The sequence below is a fragment of the Schistocerca nitens genome, chromosome 12, assembly GCF_023898315.1.
Source record: "Schistocerca nitens isolate TAMUIC-IGC-003100 chromosome 12, iqSchNite1.1, whole genome shotgun sequence".
Classification (NCBI taxonomy): Eukaryota; Metazoa; Arthropoda; class Insecta; order Orthoptera; family Acrididae; genus Schistocerca; species Schistocerca nitens.
In genome coordinates, this window is record NC_064625.1 from 26,762,092 (window position 1) to 26,786,718 (window position 24,627).

At 40.7% G+C, this 24,627-nt stretch overlaps 1 protein-coding gene across 1 annotated transcript in view; it reads right to left on the reverse strand.

Annotated features, from left to right (window-relative positions):
• LOC126214851 (activin receptor type-2A) overlaps positions 1-24,627 on the reverse strand; it is a 109,814-nt gene that overhangs the window by 52,663 nt on the left and 32,524 nt on the right. Inside the window, exon 3 of the mRNA XM_049941486.1 lies at positions 7,946-8,111. Within this exon, the coding sequence (XP_049797443.1) occupies positions 7,946-8,111 (166 nt within the window). The remainder of the gene's footprint in view (positions 1-7,945; positions 8,112-24,627) is intronic.

Below are 24,627 nucleotides of genomic sequence, written 5' to 3' on the forward strand. Positions count from 1 at the left end.
AGGGAATCGAAGTCATTCTAGGTGGAATCCAGATGTTGCAGCTGTAGCTCAGTAGGTCAGAAGACAGAGGAAGTGAAACGGGCATTTGGCCATTGTCTAATCGAAGGAACCTTTCTAGTAACTGCTTGTGTTACTTACGAAGCTTAAGGGTACAAAGCAAAACCAATATCTGGATGGTGAGACAGAAATTTTGAAATCTACGAATTATATAGGAATAAAGAAGTGACTCACTGAAAGGCAGAAGCACTGCGCCATCGGCAGATACACAAACAAAAGGTAAAGGTACAGAGCTTTTGGAATGAAATTCCTTTCTCCAGCTGTAGGTGAAACACACACACACACACACACACACACACACACACACACACGGGGGATAGCAAGTTACCTTAGGTTTAGGACGAGAGGTTGTGGGAGTGAAAGATGTGCTCTAAGGATAGCTCCCATTTGCGCAGTTCAGAAAAGCTGGTGTTGGTGGGGAGGATCCAGACGGTCCACTGGGTGGTCCACCTGGTTTTTGACAACAGTTTGGCGGTGGCCATTCATTCTGGCTGACAGCTGGTTGGTTGTCACACCAATGTAAAACACTGTGCAGTGGTTGCAGCAAAACACGTCTAAACATGGCTGCTTTCACAGGTGGCCCAGCGTTTGATGGGGTAGCATAAGCCTGTGACGGGACTGGAGTAGGAGGTGCTGGGTGGGTGGATTGGGCAGGTCTTGCATCTGGTTCTTCCACATGGGTATGATACCTGTGGCAGGAGACTGGGGATGGGAGTGGCATAGGGATGGACTAGGATGTTGTGGAAGTTGGGTGGGTGGCGGAACACAACTTTGGGAGGGGATGGGAGTATCTTAGGTAAGATGTCCCTCACTTTAGGGCATGGTTATAGATAATCATAGCCCTGATGAAGAGCATGGTTCAGTTGTTCTAGTCCCAGGTTGTGCTGGGTCACAAAGTGGGCACTTCTTTGAGGTCAGTTCTTGGGACGGATGTGAGGATCAGGTGTATGTGGAGGTATGGCACGGGAGAGCTGTTTGTTTATTAGGTCGGGAAGGGGGTGGGGGGTTATGCCTATCTGCGAAGGCCTTTGTGAGGCCTTAAGCATACTGGGCGACGGAGTTCTTATCATTGCAGATGCGTCTACCACAGGTGACCAGGCTGTATGGGGGAGATTTTTTGGTGTGGAAGGGGTGGCAGCCGTCAAAGTGCAGGTAATGTTGATGGTCGGTGAGTTTGATGTGGACTGAGGTGTCAATTGAGATCGAAATCTAAGAAGGTGGCACGATGTATGGTTTGCATCTCTCAAAGGCCAGACCAGGGACTGTAGCAATGCACTAATGTGAACAATAATGAAAGATGAGAAATACTACTGTGAGCTCACAGTAACTTGTCATTTATTGCAATGGCCACCGTGTGCATACGTAAGTGAAATGTCATTGTCTCTTACTTATTTAGAGGTACGATGCACGCTGACTCACTTTGGCTTGGGTATGCCTCATTATGTCGCAGTTGCATTTGTACCCACTAGCACTCTATTGTGAGACTTGACATAATATTCAGTCTCACAGTGGGTTGAAGTATTGAGAGCTGTAGCAGCACAATGTAGAATATACATGATTTTATGTAAATCCAGATGGCCTAACAGGATTTTAATTATGCTTAATTTGAATGTATGTCAAGGGCCTTCACCATTACACCATCTCGCTCAATACAGCTATTAATGTGCGTGGAGAAAAGAAAACAAAAATCATTAGATGTCATGGGAAGCCTTAACCTCAAAATCGAAGAGGTCACATTCCACCACGAGGGAATGAACACACAACTTCCTACCACATGCATCTCACCTAATGAGCACAACAGAAAATGCTAATGAAATTGTTTCCATGTGCTCCTAAGTACAAGATCCTAGAATGTTCAAAGAAGGTAACCTGTAGCGAACATTAAAGTATTTCTTAACACCTTTTACATATGCACATTATGACCACATGCGTAACAGCATGTTGATCCAACTTTGAAAAGTAATACAACACCAATTCCATGCAGCATGGATTCAAAAAATTCTTGGTATGTTTCCATAGGTACTATATTTTATGGACTATAAGATGCACTTTTTTGTTCAAAAAATTGCCTCCAAAATTCAGGTGCATCTTATACTTGAAATTAACATAAAAATGTCCAGTGTTTGATTTAAAATTCCTGTCAGTCTTAAAAATGGCAATATATTCGATTGTGCAGAAAACCTATCTCTACCTGGCAAAACTGAATTCAAATGGTAGCAGCAGTGGACCAATGTGACAAATTTGAGTCGAGGGGATTCACAAACTTGCTAACTCTGTCTTTGTCCCGACCCACCATCGCAAACCCAGAACACTCTCTAGCCCATGGTGCTTCACTGTAGTCAACGGTGCTAGTGAACTTGAACTGAAACAAAACAGTAAATGTTTTTGTTAGTAGCTAGTTCCATAATGGGAAAAAAAATAAAAGGTATTCATATGATGCAGGCTATAAATTGAAAGTAACAGCATATGCACAAGAACATGGAAACAGGACAACTGAATGACACTTCGCCCCTCCAACAACAGCGAAAAACCATTCGCAACTGGTGGGCTAGTAAAGAAGAATTGAGAAAAAATGAGGAAGACTAAATGTGCAAATAGAGGATTGAATGCAAAATGGCCAGAACTAAAAGATGAAGTATTGAAATGGATTCAAAGACACAGTCAATATGGCATTGGAATTAATACAAAAATGATCCCAATACACACTCATAAGCTAGTGCTACAGACTTTAAAGGTGGAGTTGGTTGGTGATAACAGGTTTATGAAGCATCATGGGCTTAAAATGCAAATCAAAACCAAAATATCTCAGAAAATGCCACAGTAACATGAATAGAAATCATTGTCTTTCCATTGCTTTATTATTCAACATCGAAAGAGAACCAGTGTGGAACTAAGCCAAATAGCGAATATGGACGAAAGTCCTCTGAGATTCGGTATGCTGAGTAACACAACTGTTGGCCTGAAAGATGCTAAAACTGTAACTATAAAAACAAGTGGACATGAAAAAATGCACTGCACTGCCATATTTTCATGCTGTGCTGATGGTACTAAACTTAATCCAATGATCACTTTCAAGTGCAAAATAATGTCAAAACCTTCTGAAATACTGCCAGGTGTTGTTCACATACATGACAAGGGTTGGATGGACAAGGCTAGTATGAAATTATGGATTAACAGAGTGGGGGGGGGGGGAGGGGGGGGGGGGAGGGGGGGGGGAAAGGTGCTTTATTGAAGAAGAGTTCTCTTCTCGTGCTAGATCAGTTTAGTGGTCATTTGAAAAACTCTGTGAAAGAGAAATTGAGACAGGGAAATAAAGAGCTTGCTGTTATTCTGGGAGGACTTGCTTCACAACTGTATCCTCTTGATGTCTCGAAAAATACACCATTTAAAATCTATATGTGAGAGGAAGTATTTGTATGGAGTGTAGCCATGCATGGAAGTGAAACATGGATGATAACTAGTTTAGACAAGAAGAGAATAGATGCTTTCAAAATGGGAGCTACACAAGAATGCCGAAGATTAGATGGGTAGATCACGTAACTAATGAGGAGATCACCACCACCATCATCATCATCTTGGACAGTTTTCAGCCTCTGGACAGGTCTGTTTGGAATATAAGTCTCTCCATCGTCTTTTGTCTTTCCACAATTTCTCTGTCTTCACCCTGGTCCAGTCCTCTCCTTCCTTCTAGATGCATTCCTCCACTCCTTTCAGCAATCTGTCTCTCTGTCTCCCTCTTCGTCTCTTTCCTTCTAGTGTCATCTTGTGTATCCTCCTGGGTATCATCTTCTCCTCCATTCACTTGCACATACCATCTCAGTCTTGATTTCTCTATCTCCTCCTGTAACAGTTCCACCTTCATTAACTCCCTAATCCTCTCATTTCTTAAGCTGTCTATCTTTGTTACTCCAATACTGTTCCTCAAGAATTCCACCTCACTAGCTTGTACTTTGCTTCTCTCTCTTCCTTTCATAACCCAGGTTTCAGATGCGTATGTCACGATCAGGACACAGTATGACCAGTATATAACCTTTTCACCGATTTGGGGTACATCCTTGCTCCAGATCAGATTTCTGACACTCTTCCAAATGCTTCCGCTTTTCTCCCCCACTTGTTTATTTCTCTGTCATTTTTTCCATCTTCCTATATCAGACTTCCTAGGTACTTGAAACTCTCCACTCTCCTCAATCATTCCTCACCAATTGTTCTTCCAATTGTTCCTCTCCCCTTCATTCTTGTTGTGACAATCATCTCACTCTGACTTATACTATTCTTCTACTGTTCGTCCCCATACGTCTAACTGCTCTTGAATTTCCTCCTCCTTATTCCCCCAAATCATCAGCTCATCTGCAAACACCATAGCTTTCATCTTTCCTTTCGTCAATTACTTGTGCTACTGTACTCATTATATCATGCATCACTACAATGAAGAGTGGTGAAAGTGCACTTCCCTGCGTCAAGCCATTCTTCTGTTTAATCCAAGCTGATCTCTCCCCTCCCACTTTCACACAGCTCACACTTCCATGGTACATTTCCCTTATCTTCCAAATCATCTGTTTTGCTACTCCTCTGCTCTCTACGTACACTATCATATGCTTTTTCAATGTCCAGGAAGGTCATTAGTAGATCTATTCCAGATTCATAGTGCTGTTCCTGCAGTTGTCTTACAGCAAACATTAGATCCACTGTGGACCTTCCTGTTCTAAAGCCGTGTCGCTCTTCTCCCAACCCTCCTCCTAATTTTTCCCAAATTCGTGCTTCCAAAATTTGCTCAAAGCTCTTTCCACAATGACTCATTAATGTAATCCCCCAATAGTTCTTGCACTCTCTTTTATTTCCATTCTTAAAGATCGGAACAATTATTCCCTTCTTCCAGTCTTCTGGGATCATCTTCTGTCCCCACACAATTTTCATTACTCGATATAGCCACTGTATCCCCGCCTCACCTGCTGCTCTCACCGTCTCTACACTTAGCTCACCCAGACCTGGTGACTTCCCTTCCTTCATCTTGTCCAATGCCTCTTCCACTTCTCCTCATGTAAGGTCTTTTTCTATTTAGTGTTCCTCCTCATCCAGGTCTCCATTTGGGTTCAGTTCTTCAAAATACTCCTTCCACATATTCTTGAGTTCCTCCTTGTTCTCTACATCTTGGCCACTTTTGTTCACCATTTTTGTTGGTACTTTTGTTGATGAGGTACTGAATAGAATTGGAGAGAACAGGGATCTGTGGCACAACTCGACTAGACAAAGCAATCGGTTGGTAGGACACGTTCTGAGGTATCATGGGATCCCCAATTTAGTATTGAAGGGAAGTGTGAAGGGTAAATATAGTACAGGGAGACCGAGAGATGAATACACTAGGCAGATTCAGAAGGATGTAAATTGCAGTAGTTATTTGGAGATGACGAGGCTTGCACAGGATAGAGTAGTGTGGAGAGTTGCAGCAAACCAGTCTGGACTGAAGACAACGACAACAACAACAACAACAACACAGAGAGAGAAATGGAACAAATGGATGATGAATGAAAACCAACATGAATTCACGCCAAAGGGAGTTTTAAAATGAACTACAATCAAACAAGTGCGTCATTGGATAAAACAGTCATGGTCTAAAGTGTAAGAAGACGTTACTGTCGCATCTTTCAAGAAGTGTGGCACAGGTAACATTCTCGATGGCAGTGAACACCATCTTATATATGAGGAGGGCAACAATGACAACGCTGGATAAAACAGTCGTGGTCTAGAGCGTGAGAAGACATTACTGTCGCATCTTTCAAGAAGTGTGGTATAATTCACGTTCACGATGCCAGTGAACACCATCTTATGTATGAAGATGACAACAAAGAAGAAGAAGAAGAAGAAGAAGAAGAAGAAGTTCAGATGATGATTTTCTGTGATTTTAAAGGTCAGTGCAGTTTTATAAACTAAGAATTTTTTTTAGTCGGGTTTTGCAATGTAATAATGAAACTGGTAAAAATGTTATTAAAAATGCTTAAAAAATAAGGTGTGTATTACACTCCATAAAATATGGTATGTGGTACTGGATGTCTATGTAGGTCAAGCAATTCTCATAAATTTCAGACTGGAGGTCTGTCAGCATGGAGCTGTTGCCTGATAGCATCCCAACAGGTTCAAAAAAGGTTCAAATGGCTCTGAGCACTACGGGACTTAACTTCTGAGGTCATCAGTCTCCTAGAACTTAGAACTACTTAAACCTAACTAACCTAAGGACATCACACGCATCTGCCCAAGGCAGGATTCGAAACTGCGACTGTAGTGGTCGCGTGGTTCCAGACTTTAGCGCCTAGAACAGCTCGGCCACCCTGGCCGGCTTCCCAACAGGTTCAGATAAAGACATCTCGCTGATACGTTTGTTTGCATGGCCATCTTCTGCAGCAACTGTTAACATCTGTTACTATAGGTTATCCATCTTGAGCTGACTGCAATCTTGCAATCTTCCCTGCTGCAAGATGCGATCACCATTGGAAAAAGCATTGAGTACAAACAGAAGCAAATAGTCTTCAAAAATGTTTACATAGTCTATGTCTGTCAAGATGCCTCCAATTATTGCCACAGGACCCACGGAAGCCCAAATGAATGTCCACCATAGCATAATATTATCACCACTGACTTGCATCCATGGCATGGTGCACGTTTTGAGCAGCTGTTCGACCGGACGACAATGTACCCAGACAGAACAGCGATTAAACACTTCTATTTACAAGACTTAACACCGAAATAGTTCAAGGCAGGATTGGACAAAATTGCACATCTGCTCCTGTGTTTGCAACAGTTTATAATTGAGTAAATGAGTTTAAACGTGGCCATAAGTCCACAAAAGATGAAAAGCATTCAGATTGTCCAGCGGAAGTGCTCAGCCCCCAAACAATTGACAAAATAAATGATGCAGTTTCGAGTGATTGTTGAAACAAAATGTGCAAAACAACTGAGGCCTGAGGCAGAGTTCAAGATAAAGTGTTTTCAATTTTGCACAAAAAATAATGTTTGGAAAATATCTCGGCAAGACTGGTCTGGATTTACTCTCACTGGAGAATAAATGCGACCGTACGGTCAATGCTGAGACTGTTTCGATACTTTTCTGTTGAAATCCTATCGGGTTTCTGCATTAATATGGAACTGTGGATGAAACGTGGATACAATACTTCACTCCAGAGACTAAGGAACAATCAAAACAGTGGATTTATGAAGGCGAAGATGGTGAAATTGGCTGACAATGTGATGGCCACATTTTTTTGTGATGCACTTGGAATCATCTGTGTCAATTACTTGAAAAAGGGACAAACTATAACTGGAGAGCATTATGCGTCAGTGAACCAGTTGAGTGAAAAAACCTTAAAAAACATCCTCGTTTGAGAAAGAAAAATATCCTCTTCCATCACAACAGTGTATGGGCGCACACCTATACAGTTTTGATGGCCAAAATTATGGAATTAAAGGTTCGAATCATTGCAACATCAACCATATTCATAAGATTTGACCAACAGCGATATTATTTTAGTTTTCAAACTTTGTAATTTCTGAAAATGACTTCTTGTTCTCTCTTTTTCTAAGGACTTACTGAACGAGCCTCCCAAAGTGATGAATCCAGGAACATATTACAGCCTTCTATGTATCACTCCCGTGGGGACAGCAAAGACAAGATTAGATTAGTTACAGTGTGCACAGAGGTATTTGGGCAGACATATTTCCCACACTCAATACACGAATGGAGCACAAAAAAAAACCCTAATATGCTTTACAGTGGGATGTTCCCACCTGCAATGCAATACACGGTGATTTGCAGAATATGGATCTAGACGCAGGTAAACGAAGCGGCATATAAAAGTTACGAATAAAAAGAATTTGTTGCAAAAGTTGTGTCACTCACGGGGGAAAGAAGTGGGCCGAGGTGGAGCAGGTTGCGGCTGCCAGCTGAAGTTGTGGTTGCAGAGGTCTCTCTCGCAGCAGCAGAAGAAGACATTGTGATTCGGGTTTTCGTTCTGCTCCACACACTCTGTCCGGTTCTGGCACTGTACATTGCTTAAGAAGCAGCCCTGTAATGGAAGCACAATGTGTGAGAGTGTAGCACATGTCAAAACATTTTTCTATAAGGATAGCTACAACAGCTTCAATCTTATGTACCAAATCACTACTGGTGTAGAAGAGCGGACAAATGCTGAGATTTAAAAATTGTTTTAACTTTTTATAATGTTGTTCAATAAAATCATCATCCATGTTACTAAGCAACTATGCCAGAACCTGGTATCAGTTGCAGGTTGTCTGTCTAACAACCTCCAGCGCAACAAAAATTTGATTTTTAGTATTTCATATAATTATTGAGCAAATTTAAAATTTTAAAATTAAGTGGTATTAAAGATTTAACACAATAAATCAAATATTACAGGTATAAACTATGTGCACTATGAGAGCACTTAGTGACTTACAATGAAGTTAAAACCCAATTTCAAATCTTTACGGAAATTTTTATAGCTGACTCCCCCTACACAATGATGAACAGACAAAAGTTTATTGCTTAATATATTTTTGCTGCTCACGTTGTAAAAATTCAGCATCAGACATTCCTTCTTTCGTACCAACTCTATTCGCAACACGGTTTGGAGACAGTACCTGCGTACATCACTGAATGTAGCTGTAAAATTATATATTGTATGACACGTACTTGAGGAGATATTACACATCACTGAGGTGCAGGAAAAACTTTCTTCTGTTTAAAATAGAATGCAAATCATCCACACAATATTCATCTAGTGTTTCATAACGACAACACTTAGTAACATTGTACAAATTTTAAACATAATTTCAAACATTTTGTGAACTTTCTCTTACTTACTATTTAACACGTTACTTTATTTGTTAAGTAATTGACATCTGAATCTGTTTTATACACAGGTGATCAATTGTTTAATGTATCTGTGGCTTACTGATAATATACTAATGGATCTGACCATAAAATCTGCCAAGGTAGCGTGATGTCACAAATACAGACTGGTACGAATATGCAGAGTGTAGATTTCACTCTGCTTATGCAACCTTGATCTCTACTTAGTGTTGCCTGCATTTATGTTTGACAATGCAACATCAACATTCTGTCACAGCTTGCAGTATGTGCTTCCAGGCATAATTTTTACTGTTTCATCAATATGTATATAGTTACGCGCAGATTTTATAGATTCTGTAATTACTTTCTGTCTCCATTTTTATGCACTGAGATGACTAAAACCGAGGGATAGCAAAATGCACATATACAGATGGCAGCAGTATTGCATACACGAAGTAAAAAAGGGCAGTCATTTGTCATGTGAAAAGTTTTTTGACAAGATTATGGCCACACAACGGGAATTAACAGACTCTGAATGTGGAATGGTAGTCAGAGATAGAAGCATGGGACATTCCAAGTTGGAAATTCTTGGGGCAATCAATATTCTGAGATCCACAGTGTTAAGTGTGTGCCGTGTTTACCAAATTTCAGGTATCACCTGTCACCACGGACAACACAGTGGCCAACGGCCCTATCAACCGAGAAGTGCGACATTTTCTTAGAGTTGTCAGTGCTAACAGACAAGTAATACCGCATCATATAACTGTAGAAATTGATGTGGGATGTACAACAAATGTATCCATTACGACAGTGCAGCAAAATTAGGCATTAATAGGCTACAGCAGCTGCTGACCATCGCGAGTACATTTGCTAACAGCACATCGCCTCCATCACCTCTCCCGGGCTCACGACAATACGGGTTGGACCCTAGACGACTGGAAAACTGTGGCCTGTAAGATGAGTCACAATTTTTGTTGGTAAGAATCTGAGGGTAGTGTTCAAGTGTGGTGGAGGCACCATGAAGCGACAGACCCAAGTTATCACTAAGGCATTATGCAAGCTGGTGGTGGCTCCTTAACGATGCGGGCTGTGTTGATGTTGAATGAATTGAGTCCTCTGGTCCAACTAAAAAAAACCACTGACTGGAAATGGTTACGTCGAGGTGATTTGCAGCCCTTCCTGGACGTCATGTTCCCAAACAATGGAATTTTTATGGATGATAATGCGCAATGTCACTGTGTGACAATTGTTCACAACTGGTTCGAAAAACATTCTGGACAATCTGAGCAAATGGTTTGTCCACCCAGATCACACAACATGAATCCCACTGAACATTTATGGGACAAAATCAGGTCAGTTCACGCGCACACTGAACAACTTATGCATTATGAAATGTTTTGTATTTGTGTTGTAAGGAAAAAAGAAGATAATCAATCAGTCACCCATTTTTATTGGCAATACACAATTTTACAAAATCTATCTTTTTTTAATTGCAAAAACATCAGACTATACACACAGCGAGGAAATTATACTTCGCTTGTGACAACTGAACTCCACTTAATACCCACAGATAAACTGGTCATAGAAAACAGTACACTGCATAAGATAGAAAGATAAGAATTATCTCACTGCCAATTGGGTAGAGCAAGAAAAAGCCCAGCTTGACAAGTGTAGGGACAGGGTACCATGCATCGCTGTTTTCAAGCAACCACCTACATCCACTGCTATTTCCAAGCAACTACCCATGCAATCAGCAAAACCTGAATCAGGAAAGCCCAAGGGTGTAAGCAAAATCTCTTCAGGTTTTAATAACAGTAGAATATCTTATTTTCTGTTATAAACTGGAAATCGAGTGATAATTATAGCTTGTTTTTATAATGATACTTGGGAACAAAATAGGAAAAAATGTAGATGGTTGAAACTATACAGTAACTGGCACTTTCTCCAAGGTGGGAAGTCATGACAATGTGAATACAAATTTCGGTGTGATATGCATTAGGAGATGACATTACACATTACATATCACAGAAGGGAAATTCAAGTTTAGCTTCACATTGACGATGAGGTCACAAAGGACTGAGCATAAGAGCACAAGCTCAGCTTGGGAAAGGGTAGGGAAGCAAAGTGACCATCCTGTTTTAAAGGAACTGTCCCAGAATTTGCCTCAACCTTGCTCTTCTGTTCACTTTTACTGCACAAATACACTGTTCAGGTCAATATGACCTGACATTAATGACCTGACATTAAAATACTGCCAAAAAATTCCAGTAACATACATTTTTTTGGGCAGTTGTTGGCACTGTTATATTCCAATACATTGTTGAAAATAATAACATTCTACCTACTTCCAAATACCGCGAATTGCAGAAAGTTTAACAGAACATCATTTTTTTTTTTCCTTTGGTGGATTTCTTATCAAATCACAGAAGACACAAATATCTTACAAAATTTTTCATTGGACATGGTTGCTCGAAATGTGATCCACTCAGTATCCTAATCCCACAAACTTTTTGCAGATTCCTCATGTGATCAATATGCACTAGCAAGGAATAAGAATGCAACATACAAGCGGCATTCAATAAGTAATGCAACACATTTTTCCTGAAAGTAGGTTGATTTTATTTGTGGTTACAATACACCATATTACTCCCCACACTACTGGCTATAAAACAACTATTTTTCAACCTAAATAGCCATTCAATGCTGCAGGCTTATGTTACCTTACTGGGAGAGCCTGTATGCCCGCACGGTACCACTCAACTACTCGATGTCGGAGGCAACGACTTGCTGCACCATACAAATACTGCTTCCTGTAGAGTGCATACTTCATTGGGCCAAACACGTGGAGGTCAGAGGATGTGAGACCCAGTCTGTGGGGTGGATGAGGAAGCACAGTCCAATGAAGTTTTGTGAGCTCCTCTCAGGTGCTTGGACTTTTGTGAGGCCTTGCATTGCCATGGACAAGGAGAAGTTCATTTTCATTTTTGTGACAATAAACATGCTGAAGTCATTTCTTCAATTTCCTGAGGGTAGCGTTATACACTTCACAGTTGATCATAGCACCATCAGGAAGGACATCAAAACAGAAAAACCTGTTCAGCATCCCAGAACACCGTTGCCATGACTTTACCGGCTTGTGATGTGGCTTTGAACTACTACTTCGGAGAAGGAGTGGTGTGGTGCCACACCATGGATTGCCGTTTTGTTTCCAGTTCAAAGTGATGAACGCATATTTCATCACCTGTGGTAATGTTCGACAAAAAATTGTCACGATCAGCCTCGAAACGCGCGAGCAATTTCACACAGACGGTCCTTTTTTGCTCTTTATGGTCTTCTGTTAGGCAGCGAGAAATACCGTATTTACTCGAATCCAAGCCGCACATGAAAAATTAGACCCAACATCAAGGAAAAAAAATTTTCCCGAATCTAAGCCGCACCTGAAATTTGAGACTCGAAATTCAAGGGAGAGAAAAGCTGTAGGCCGCACCTCCAAATTGAAACAAAACCGGAAAAAAAAGTGCGGCTTAGATTCGAGTAAATACGGTATAGCTGGCACACACCTTTGGTTACCCCAACTGGTTGGTGAGAGTGTCAGCACTACCAACAGGGATGTCCTGTGAGTTGTTTGTTTGTGATCTGTTGATCACCTCGAATTAGTGTGTCTGCATGTGCAAAGATTGCAAGAGTCACCACTGTGTGTGGCTGGACAGCACAAGAAAGGTTGGACAAGTTTGTGTGACCTCATTGCAATGATGATGGATGCCTCGTTCAATGACTCACTGTGCTTCCGTTCACCGACAGGTCACTGCAGACCTTTTGCCAGCACCTATAAATATCTATGATGCTCTGGTTTTCCGACAAAAGAAATCCAATGACAGATCTCTGCTTGGAATGCACCTCTGTTACAGATGCCAGTCTGAAGGCTACATGTAGCACCACCACCCAAGAGAACTTCATGAAACTATAGGGGCTGAAGTGGGAATATTCCACGATGTCCCACAACAAATTCCTCATATTACCAACCGAAATTGTCCAAGGAAAAAAAGTGTTGCATTACTTATTGAATGGTCCTCATAGGGCGAAGAACAGAATCATCAATGTTTGTTCATTGTTGGCCATAAACTTGTTATCCTTCAATAGCTGATATCTTTATTACTTCGTTTCAACGATCTGAACAAGATACTAATAGAAATGAATTTTTACATATCTTATTCTGTTGTTTGTGTACCTGGTAACCCCGGGAGTACTCTTGATGACATTCTAAGCTGATAGGCAACCATGTTGTAGCAGTCAGTGCAACTGCCATTCTATATTCCCATTTTTAGGAAAAAGAAAGACTGTCGGCATACACTATTATGCACAGGCTGTGGACTGTCGTTACTGTCCTTAGGTAACTTGGTTTCAGATGCATTACTGACATCATCTTCAAACTCAGAAAGTGTCCCTTCATCTGCTGAGAAATTTACTAGTCCTCCATTTCAACATCACTCAATATTCTAATTACCATGGTATCATGAATCAAACTGAGATTCAAATAACTGGAAAGTGCTAAACTATTTCTTGGAAAAAGTAAGGAAAACCCCAGTGTTGTAACGGTACAGGTATTGTTGACTGTTCAGAGTAAGCTGGTACAACGAAGATCATTATCATCATAAAACATAACAGAAAACAATAAAATATTTGACATCAGAGTAACCACGTGTGTGTCAGGTCATTACAACCCGAATGTTACATATGTCAATATTAAAGTTTTCGACACAACAACTACAAATATTTTAAAATATTTTTATGCACATATATTGCATGCAAAGCCACTGAGTTTCTTAATGAGATTTCAAAACTTAAATAGTAAGAAACGAAATTTAAGCAATTTAGGAAAAGCTCGGAAACATGCATCAGCTGGACCTACCGATACCTGATGCAGAATTCGTTCTGTGTGAAATAATATAAACACGAACAGGAACAGGAACAGAACAGAATATTGGCTCTTCTTCTTCTTCTTTTGTCTACATTAGGTTTTGGGATGTGGGTTGTTGTGACAGACTAATCTGTATAGCCCACCTGCAAACTGAAGAGCGAGCAAACGATTCTCCACCCTACCTACCCGACTCATCACAAGTGGCACCTACAGGCTGTTTCACAAGCTTGTATTGACCTATTTGCAGCATACCTTTAGCATCAGTGGCGATGCAGTGTGCATATGTGCCCAGGAAGCGTTTAGTTGCCACTAAATGCATTAACACGATTTATGGGATACAGAACTTAGTTACTTGAATAACTAATGCAAGACATGTACACGATCAGAATCTATGTAAATTACAGCACATTGCACTGCAATGCCAGACAGGAAATACATTCTTGCTCTATATGTAGTGCAGTTAAAGTGTTTTTCCAGGAAAGCCACCCCCCTCAACAAACACTGCCTGCTCTTTAGTATACAGGCAGACTAGAGAATAGGTTGAAAGTGGCAGTTTGGTTGCAAATTTGTGAAGCCGATGAATATAAATAAGTATTGATTGTGGTGAGAATGTTTAATAGTGGATATTGAATGTATACTGAAATAGGCAGCACGAATTGTCATAAATTTGTCTGACCCATGGGAGAATGTCACAGAGATGCTGAAAAAACTAAATTAGCAGACACTGGAATATGGGCACAAACTGTTCTGAAAAAGCCTACATACAAAGTTTCACAAATTGGCACTAAATGATGACTGTAGAAATATACTACAAACCCCTACATATCATTCCCGTACGACAAGATTACTGTCTGCCATGCACTTCAAAGTGGTTTGCAGGGTATGGATGTGGATGAAAATACATATGGTCTGAAGGCGATAGTTTAGTTGTGAGTTGTTGGGCAATACTGAAGATTTCAGTTAATCTGGAAAGGCCATATCTGGATGGCTGGACAGCAACTGAAGTACCATCCTCCCAAATACAAGCCCAGTGTTTTACCTCTGCACCATCTTGCTCGGTAAGAGGGTCTTAGAAGTGTAGACTCAATTGCTTGCAATGTACAAGGCTAGCTGACTGCATGAGAATATCTTCAGTAGTTGTTTGTAGATGTATATTAAACTGCCTATATCTGCTAATTCAATACAAGCTGGTACACGAGATGTTGAGCCATTTGATATATTTTATGGTCAGTATCCTAAAGTGACATATTTGTAAACCCCGGTCGTAATGGCTCCTGGAGAGTTTGCCTGAGATCAGCTCAGATCAGTCAATTAACACAGCAGACAAGGAATGGCTCAACAGGAGGCCCAGCTAGTTCTTTATGGAGAAACAAAGGGTGAAATTACTACACAGAGATGTTTCCATCAACATTTTAACACATCGTGGGCTCCCACTAAAAACATGACCTATAGGTTGCATTGGGAATCTAAAATTAATTGAATGTTTGGAAGGGCCACATATGTCTCAAATCCGATCATTTGAAAATGTGGAAGCTGAGAGAGTGGCAAGGCAGCTCCGAGAAGTCACCTTCAGTACAAAACGTCAGTGCTCTATACTGTTCTTGATCAGCAGAAAGGAAACAGGCATATGTTTGCTAATTGGTTAACACGGAGGGATGGGGACGAATTCCTCAATAAGGCATACATTTGTATTAATGGCATGATCAGTAAGCAAAATGTGACGTTTTGGGCACCTGAATGTCAAGTGACATTTCATGAAAGGGACAATTATGGTCAAAAAGTGTCTGTCTGGGCTGCCATATCAAGCCACAATTAACTGGACCTTTCTTTTTCCAACAAAACATCCAATTCTGAATGGCACATGGGCATGTCACAAAAGCAGTTCCTTCCTGCATTTTACACCACTCCACTTCCAATGCACATGCAGTGGTTTATGCAGGACGAAGCTCGCCCACACAAAGCCAATGTCGTTCTCGACACTCCGTACAGAACGTTTGGTGGAAAGAGTGTTGTCTCACAGCCTTCCTCAGTGTCTTCAATGTGTTCAAATTTGGTTACCTCACAGGTCCGACATCAATCTGTGTTTATTTTTTGTGGGGATATTTGAAAGAACAAATCTTCCGTCAGCATCCTCGTGATCTAGTGAAATTTAGTGTGTACGTTACGGAAGTGAAGCTCTGTGACAGCAAGTAGTGCGGAGTGTGAGTGTTTGTCCTGAACAGCTACAGCAGCAAAGTGGTGGCCACAAAGAACATGTTCTCCATCCACATCAATTCTCGATGAAAGATATAACTGCCATTTGACAGCAGAACAGGTTTTATTTCACAATCTAGATTTCGACCTTAGGCCATTGTTGGAAAAATTCCACAACCATACTCAGTCATGCTAACTGCCAGTAAATTAACATATTACGCAAATTATTTTTGACAAAATTCATTTATGTAACCGAAGGCACATGTTTTAACTATGACTTGGGTTCTACTTGAGTCTAATGATTTATAATACTTGTAACACTTGATAATGGCCTAAGGCCAAAATCTAGATTGTGAAATAAAACCAGTTCTAAAGTCATACGGAGGTTACATCTTTCAAAAGATTTTATACGACTGTGGTTCCATACAAAGGTAAAATCATTAATTCTCGACAAGTTTGTGATTCTAAGTTTGTGTAGCTCGTAATGTTGTGTGTATTCAAATAAATATTATTATAAATGGATCAACACCACCTGCACTGTCCTGTTGCAGTTCATGACGCAAATATCTTCAGAAACTTTATACTGTAGAACTACGAGTGGAAACTAGTGTAATTTATTTTTCAATGTAATATAGAAAATTACTTCGAATTTACGCTAAGACAAGTATCTCTATTGTATGAAGGATGTTCTGGAATATCTGTTAATTTACCAAACTCTGGGCGACCAAGTGGAACCACCGAGAGGGAAGACGGTCTTGTTCAGCATAGGGCTCTGGCACATTGTACTCTGTCTGCAGCAGCAACTCGAGCAGCAGTTGGCACCACAGAGACACAATGAACTGGTACAAATCAGTTACTTCAATGACAGCTCTGAGCCATATACCCTGTAGCGTGCATTCCACGGACCCCAAACCGCCGCCACTTGACTCCTGTGGTGTCAAGTGAGAGCTCATCGGAGGGCAGAGTAGAGGTCTGTTGTGTTTTTTGATGAAAGCTGTTTCTGCCCCGGTGCCAGTGATGGCCGTGTGTGTGTTAGGAATAGGTCAGGTGCGCCCCTGCAACGTAGCCTGCAGCCTAGACACACTGGACCTACGTGGTGCAATATGGTCGAGTGCACGATTTCGTGTGACAACAGGAACACTCTCGTGGTTATCTCACACACCCCGCCTGTAAATTTGTACATCAATCTGGTGATTTGACATGTTGCGCTGCCACGAATGGACAGCATTCTGAAGGGTCTTTTCTAAAAGGACAATGCTCCCCATATACTGCTGTTGTAAACCAACATGCTCTACAGCGTGTCAGCACATTGCCTCGACCTGCTCGATCGTCAGATTTGTCTCCAATAGAGCACGTAAGGGACACCGTCGGACGACAACGCAGTGTCATCCACACCCAGCATCGACCGTCCCTGTATTGACCAACCGAGTGGACCAGACGTGGAACTCCTTCCCTCAAACTGACATCCGGAACTCCTTCCCTCAAACTAGACATCTAACCAGTACAACATAATGCATGCACGATTGTATGCTTGCAAACAATATTCTGATGGTTACACTGGCTATTAATGTACCAGCATTTCTCAGCTTACATTAACCTGTGGATCTTGGAACATTAATCACTTAAATACATTACCTAGACAAATGTATTCCCAAAATTTAATTATTCTGCATTAATTTTATCATGGTGTTCAGATTTTTCTGCCATAGATTCTTTCTTGTAAAAACAGATTTTTGTTTGAAAAAATGTTTTTATGAGTTTTTTTCCCATCAGTACTTACTTTCCAGACATGCCCTGTAGAATCTAAATTTCACCATCGACACAACTGCTGCTTTAGTTCATAATGCAGCCACCGTGTTTTATCTTATGTAAGCCAAATACACTAGTGTGGAAAACATGGAACAAACAGATCATTCTGTTGACATGTGAAGGACAGCCATGAAGTTTTAATTACCATGTCATATACTTAAAATTGAGTAATTAGATTTTTTGTCTGTTACTAGGAACATATACAGCCCTGGTACACTTCAATATCCATACGCCGCAGTACTGTAGCTCACCACTAGTGGAGCCAAAGCAAAATGGTATAGCCTGTAGTTTTCATTTTCTATATGTTGTTGTTGTTGTTGTTGTTGTTGTTGTGGTCTTCAGTCCTGAGACTGGTTTGATGCAGCTCCCCATGTTACTCTATCCTGTGCAAGCTGCTTCATCTCCCAGTACTTACTGCAATCTAAATCCTTCTGAATCTGCTTGGTGTATTCATCTCTTGGTCTCCCTCTATGATTTTTACCCTCCATGCTGCCCTCCAATACTAAATTGGTGATACTTTGATGCCTCGGAACATGTCCTACCAACTGATCCCTTCTTCTAGTCGAGTTGTGCCACAAACTTCTCTTCTCCCCAATTCTATTCAATACCTCCTCATTAGTTATGTGATCTACCCATCTAATCTTCAGCATTCTTCTGTAGCACCACATTTCGAAAGCTTCTATTCTCTTCCTGTCTAAACTATTTATCGTCCATGTTTCACTTCCATAAATGGCTACACTCCATACAAATACTTTCAAAAACGGCTTCCTGACACTTAAATCTATACTCAATGTTAACAAATTTCTCTTCTTCAGAAACGCTTTCCTTGCCATTGCCAGTCTACATTTTATATCCTCTCTACTTCGACCATCATCAGTTATTTTGCTCCCCAAATAGCAAAACTCCTTTACTACTTTAAGTGTATCATTTCCTAATCTAATTCCCTCAACATCACCCAACTTAATTTGACTACATTCCATTATCCTTGTTTTGCTTTTGTTGATGTTCATCTTCTATCCTCCCTTCAAGACACTATCCATTCCTTTCAAGTCCTTTGCTGTCTCTGGTTTTCAGAAATTACTGCAACCAGTCGCCTTTTATGTAGATGTATTTTATTTAACCATGACCGGTTTCGAGCTGCCTAGCAACTCATCATCAGATGGTGTATACATTTAGTGCTTTTTTGTACCCATTGTGTGGGTGGTTGAGTATCTGTGGCTCGCTGTATATTCCGAGGATCCTTCCACATCGTCAACTCTGCGAGACAGTTATAAACTAACTGGATCAACAATGGGCTGAGGGTCCAGAGACTGACTTGCAAAGTCATCATGATCGATCCCAAACAATCTTCGCTTGTAGTTTTCATCCCGTCAATGTCTATAGCTGTAGTCGGTTGGTAGAATAGTCGCCTCCTGATAAATCTTCAGTTTCACCGATACTTCTGCAGCTGTGAATGTCCCTTATCAAAAGTAAGCAATTTCCAGATGAAACTTTCAGTCAAAACAGTCAGATGACTTGTACATGTACACTTCTACCTTATTTTTGATACAGTGAAAGTACATACATTACGAATGAACTGATTCTAGTGAAATTTGATTTCCAAAACATCGGAGAACAAAATAATGAACTACGAAATATATCAACCATAGAGTAAACTCTATGGTTGATATATTTCGTAGTTCATAGAGTAAACTCTATGGTTGATATATTTCGTAGTTCATTATTTTGTTCTCCGATGTTTTGGAAATCAAATTTCACTAGAATCAGTTCATTCGTAATGTATGTACTTTCACTGTATCAAAAATAAGGTAGAAGTGTACATGTACAAGTCATCTGACTGTTTTGACTGAAAGTTTCATCTGGAAATTGCTTACTTTTGATAAGGGACATTCACAGCTGCAGAAGTATCGGTGAAACTGAAGATTTATCAGGAGGCGACTATTCTACCAACCGACTACAGCTATAGACATTGACGGGATGAAAACTACAAGCGAAGATTGTTTGGGATCGATCATGATGACTTTGCAAGTCAGTCTCTGGACCCTCAGCCCATTGTTGATCCAGTTAGTTTATAACTGTCTCGCAGAGTTGACGATGTGGAAGGATCCTCGGAATATACAGCGAGCCACAGATACTCAACCACCCACACAATGGGTACAAAAAAGCACTAAATGTATACACCATCTGATGATGAGTTGCTAGGCAGCTCGAAACCGGTCATGGTTAAATAAAATACATCTACATAAAAGGCGACTGGTTGCAGTAATTTCTGAAAACCTGTTCACACCACAGTCGCAGTGCTCCACATCCACAATGGATAAAAGTCTTACTTTGCTGTCTCTGACAGAATTACAATGTCATCGGCGAACCTCAAAGCTTTTATTTCTTCTCCATGGATTTTAATACCTACTCCAAACTTTTCTTTTGTTTCCTTCACTGCTTGCTCAATATACAGACTGAATAACATCGGGGAGAGGCTACAAACCCGCCTCACTCCCTTCCCAACCACTGCTTCCCTTTCATACCCCTCGACTCCTATAGCTGCCATCTGGTTTCTGTACAAATTGTAAATAGCCTTTCGCTCCCTGTATTTTACCCCTGCCACCCTCAGAATTTGAAAGAGAGTATTCCAGTCAACATTGTCAAAAGCTTTCTCTATTAAGTCTACAAGTGCTATACCGTATTTACTCGAATCTAAGCCGCATTTTTTTCCCGGTTTTTTGTAATCCAAAAACCACCTGCGGCTTAGAATCGAGTGCAAAGCAAGCAGAAGTTCTGAAAAATGTTGGTGGGTGCCGTCACAACTCACTTCTACCGTCAAATATATGTAGCGCTACAATGGCATGCTTTGTAGGCACAAAGATAAATACTGGCACCAAAACCTCTACGTCAGTAAATAAATTTAAAAAAAAGGGTGGAAGACGAGCTTTTTCCCTCCGCCCCGAGTTTCGACCACTGCATTTTGGTACATTATCCAACGAAGTAAATACAACTTCCGTATTGTTCATCTTTGAATGTAGCAGCATTTCAATGTACTACGAAGATCCGACTGGCAAGACTGTTTGGGATGTTTGTCAATATGGCCAACTCTACGTTCTGAATTTTTTCCTTCCTGTGAGAAGAGATGGTTGCTAATAGGAACTTTTATGAATTGTGAATCACATGCAGTATTCTCTTCACCATAAGAATAATACGAATATAAACATTTTGCCACGTATTCTTTCGTGTTTGCTGCTATCTCATTTAAATCCTGTCTGCCTAATAAACTACGAAACTAGAGTGAGACAACAGCAAACGTTGAAGAATATACAATCATGTCATGTTTATATTCGTATTATTCTTATGCCTAATAGTGATAAAGTCAGAAATGAAGCACGGCAATTGACTAGATTTTTAAATCTAAGATGACTCTAATTTCTGTGCAGAATGTAATGAACTAAAGAGGCGCCTGCAACGATTTTCAATCGGAGAAAAATTTTCTCTAAACTTTCGTTCAGAACATCATCTATCATACGCAGTCTATTATTTGGTTCTTGTTGATCATTATCAAAGAAAGCAGTAGTGTAATTAACAACAAATAGCAGTCTCTTGCCATTGTTTCGCTAATGAGACAATTCCTCTCATTTTAATTGTAAGCGGCGGTAGCGCGCACAAAAGCAAGCCATGCCGCGAGCGGCGACAGGCCGTAAACACGCACTATCAGAATGCGTCAAACAATGCATGACACAGTTCAGTAATGCATTTTCAACTTAGAGTGACGTAAACACCTATAACAAAGAATACGGCCCTTATCAGATCAAAGAAAAATAAGCACTCAATTCAAACCAGACGAAGCACGTGAAAAAGGAAGGGTACCCGTATAAATATGGACGGAGTGCCTGACGCATAGCAATGGCTACCTGGTGAACCTTAACTGCTAAGCTTATGACTCGAACCAAACTACTGTAGCTGTATCGTCATTGATTCGACCTATTGTCTCTCATATTACAATAGACCAACTTTGTTTCAATTTGGGGACGGCCTAAAACTTTTCTCTCCCCTTGAATTTCGAGTATTAAATTTCAGGTGCGGCTTAGATTCGGGAAAATTTTTTTTCCTTGATTTCGAGTCTCATTTTTCAGGTGCGGCTTAGATTCGAGTAAATACGGTAAACGTAGGTTTGCCTTTCCTTAATCTAGCTTCTAAGATAAGTCGTAGGGTCAGTATTGCCTCACGTGTTCCAATATTTCTACAGAATCCAAAGTGATCTTCTATATTAGACATGGAATTACTCACCAAAAATCATTACTGAGTTTGTGGATGTGTATGGCAACAGTGCACCAACATATGATATGGTGGTTAGGTGGCACTTAAATTTCCACTCTGAATCACGAAGTGACAGACTGTCTCTCTGTGAAGAACCGTAGAAGACTGCCATACCACATTGGAAAAAGTGAAAATCCATTACGAATCAGTTTTTGATTCCATTAGTTATGAATCAGTTTTCGATACCTCGCACATCCTGAACATGACTGTCAAGGCTCACAACTCCCCAGAAGATTGCTAGGTCCACATTTAAGTTGGACATGACAGAGTACAATAACATCAAAACTATACCTACAGTTTTAGAAAAAGGTTTTTAACAGCATTTTATTGGAGTATAGATGAGCACAAGGTGGACCTAAGTAACAGGACAGTGTCAGCAGCTCTGTTACCTCCCATCATCTTACCGTTAAAATCCACCAACGAGCCATTTCTTGGCATACTACGCAGAGCTGTGGGTGGTCAAGAAGGCACTGGAGCAGATGAGATTTTGTGGTCAAGGGAATGACTTTCTCGGTGCCGTACATGCAATTCAGCAAATGCAACCAGGAGATGGGGTAGTTTAGATGGTACAGGACACTATACACTTCTCGCTAAGGCGGAAGAAAGTGGCCTTTCGCTGGGCACTTGGATACTCTGGAATCGAGGGTAACAAGGAAGCTCAATGAATAGCTAAAGCAGTCTGCCAGGGAAACACTGTAACTCAGCACAGCGTTCACCCGAGGCTGCTGTGTCATGGCTGATACATTAGTAGGAAAGACAGTGGCTGGAAACATCCCAACAGACAAGCTCCAGTCAGTCAACCTAACTATTCAATCTTGGCGCACTTCCTCAGTTGCTTTCGTATTGGACACTGCCCAATGACACTGCTTATCTCTCACAGTACAAAGTGTCACCTTATGGCAGTGTTTGAGGTGTAATAATTGCAATGCGTCACAATTTAGTGCTGTGCATTTTGTATGCTGACAGGAGGGACTTACCCTTAATTTTATGCAATGAGGAGACAATAGCAAGAAAATTGTTGAAATTCTGTGTGGCATCAGGGCTTCTGTCCAATTTAATCGGATTAATATTTTAATATATTTTTGAGTGACTGATGCATCCCATTCGGTCTGCATTCAACCAGCCGTCCTTACGCCATCCACTGTTTCATTAATACTATTAACATATGACAGTGATATGAACAGATATACCACAGAATGCATGTTAAATTTTTTATGGCTGTTGTTGGAATCACACAGCCTTTGCTTTTTGTTTAAACAAGAGTGACTAATCGTACAAAAGTATTTCAATATTGAGAAAGGAAGCTGATGATCAAGCTGTTTAGCAACCAACAATTTTAAATTCACCCATCTGTGTTCATAACCAACTAAAAATCGTGCCAAACTGAGGCAGCAGCAGAAATGTTGCAGGTGGCTCAGGCCAATTCCAATTCTTTGGCCACCTAATAATCACCACTATTCTAACACAAAGCAGTAAAGAAAGCAGTAAAAATGTCAGCCCACTACAACTGAAAAAAGTTAATACATGAAATATATTCACATTTGCGAATATGAATAACAATCAGTTGTATAATGGAATGACAACAATGAAGATTTATGCTGGACAGGGACTCAAACTAAGATTTCCCACTTATCTCGAGGAGGTTCCAGACCAGCACAAATTTTCATTGTCGTCATTCCATTATACAGCAAATGGTTGCTCATATTCGCAGATATGAATACATTTCATAACAGTTATAGTCACTGCAGTGCCAGTTTCTTTGCACAAGCATGCATGTCCAGAGGAACTTCGCATCGTACTTCTGATGGCTCTGAGCACTATGGGACTTAACTTCTGGGGTCATCAGCCCCCTAGAAGTTAGAACTACTTAAACCTAACTAACCTAAGGACATCACACACATCCACGCCCCAGGCAGGATTCGAACCTGCGACCGTAGCGGTCACGCGGTTCCAGACTGAAGCGCCTAGAACCGCAAGGCCACACCGGCCGGCGTACTTCTGAACAGCACAGATACTACAACGTTTTATCATGTTGTACCACATCGAAAAAAAGTTAAGTCCCAACCATCATCTGACAAGGTGATGCCGAGTGTTTTTTGGCTTCGAGGGCATGTGTTTGCTCCACGGCAGTGTTCCAGCTCATTCTGCAGAAACAGACACAAACACCCATGTTGCTTCTTTACCCTCTAAAATTTACCTCATCCGAGATTCTCCTGACGTGGCAGCGAATTACTTCTTCGTCTTTCCTTGGATGAAAAAAATGTTGTAATAGCCATTTTCAGAGTGATGAGGAGGTGGTTTTTGGCACAAAACATTTCGCGATCAGCAAAATACGAACCTCAGTAACTGAGTTTTCTGCCAAGTCACCCACATCGGAAAAAAATGTGTCGCACTTATATATGTAGAACAGGACTAACACCATCACCAATTTTCAGGATCTCAGCTGGAATGTTCTGAGGTGGTAATTAAAGCTTTATGGTTACCCTTCATATATCTTCTGGTAAAC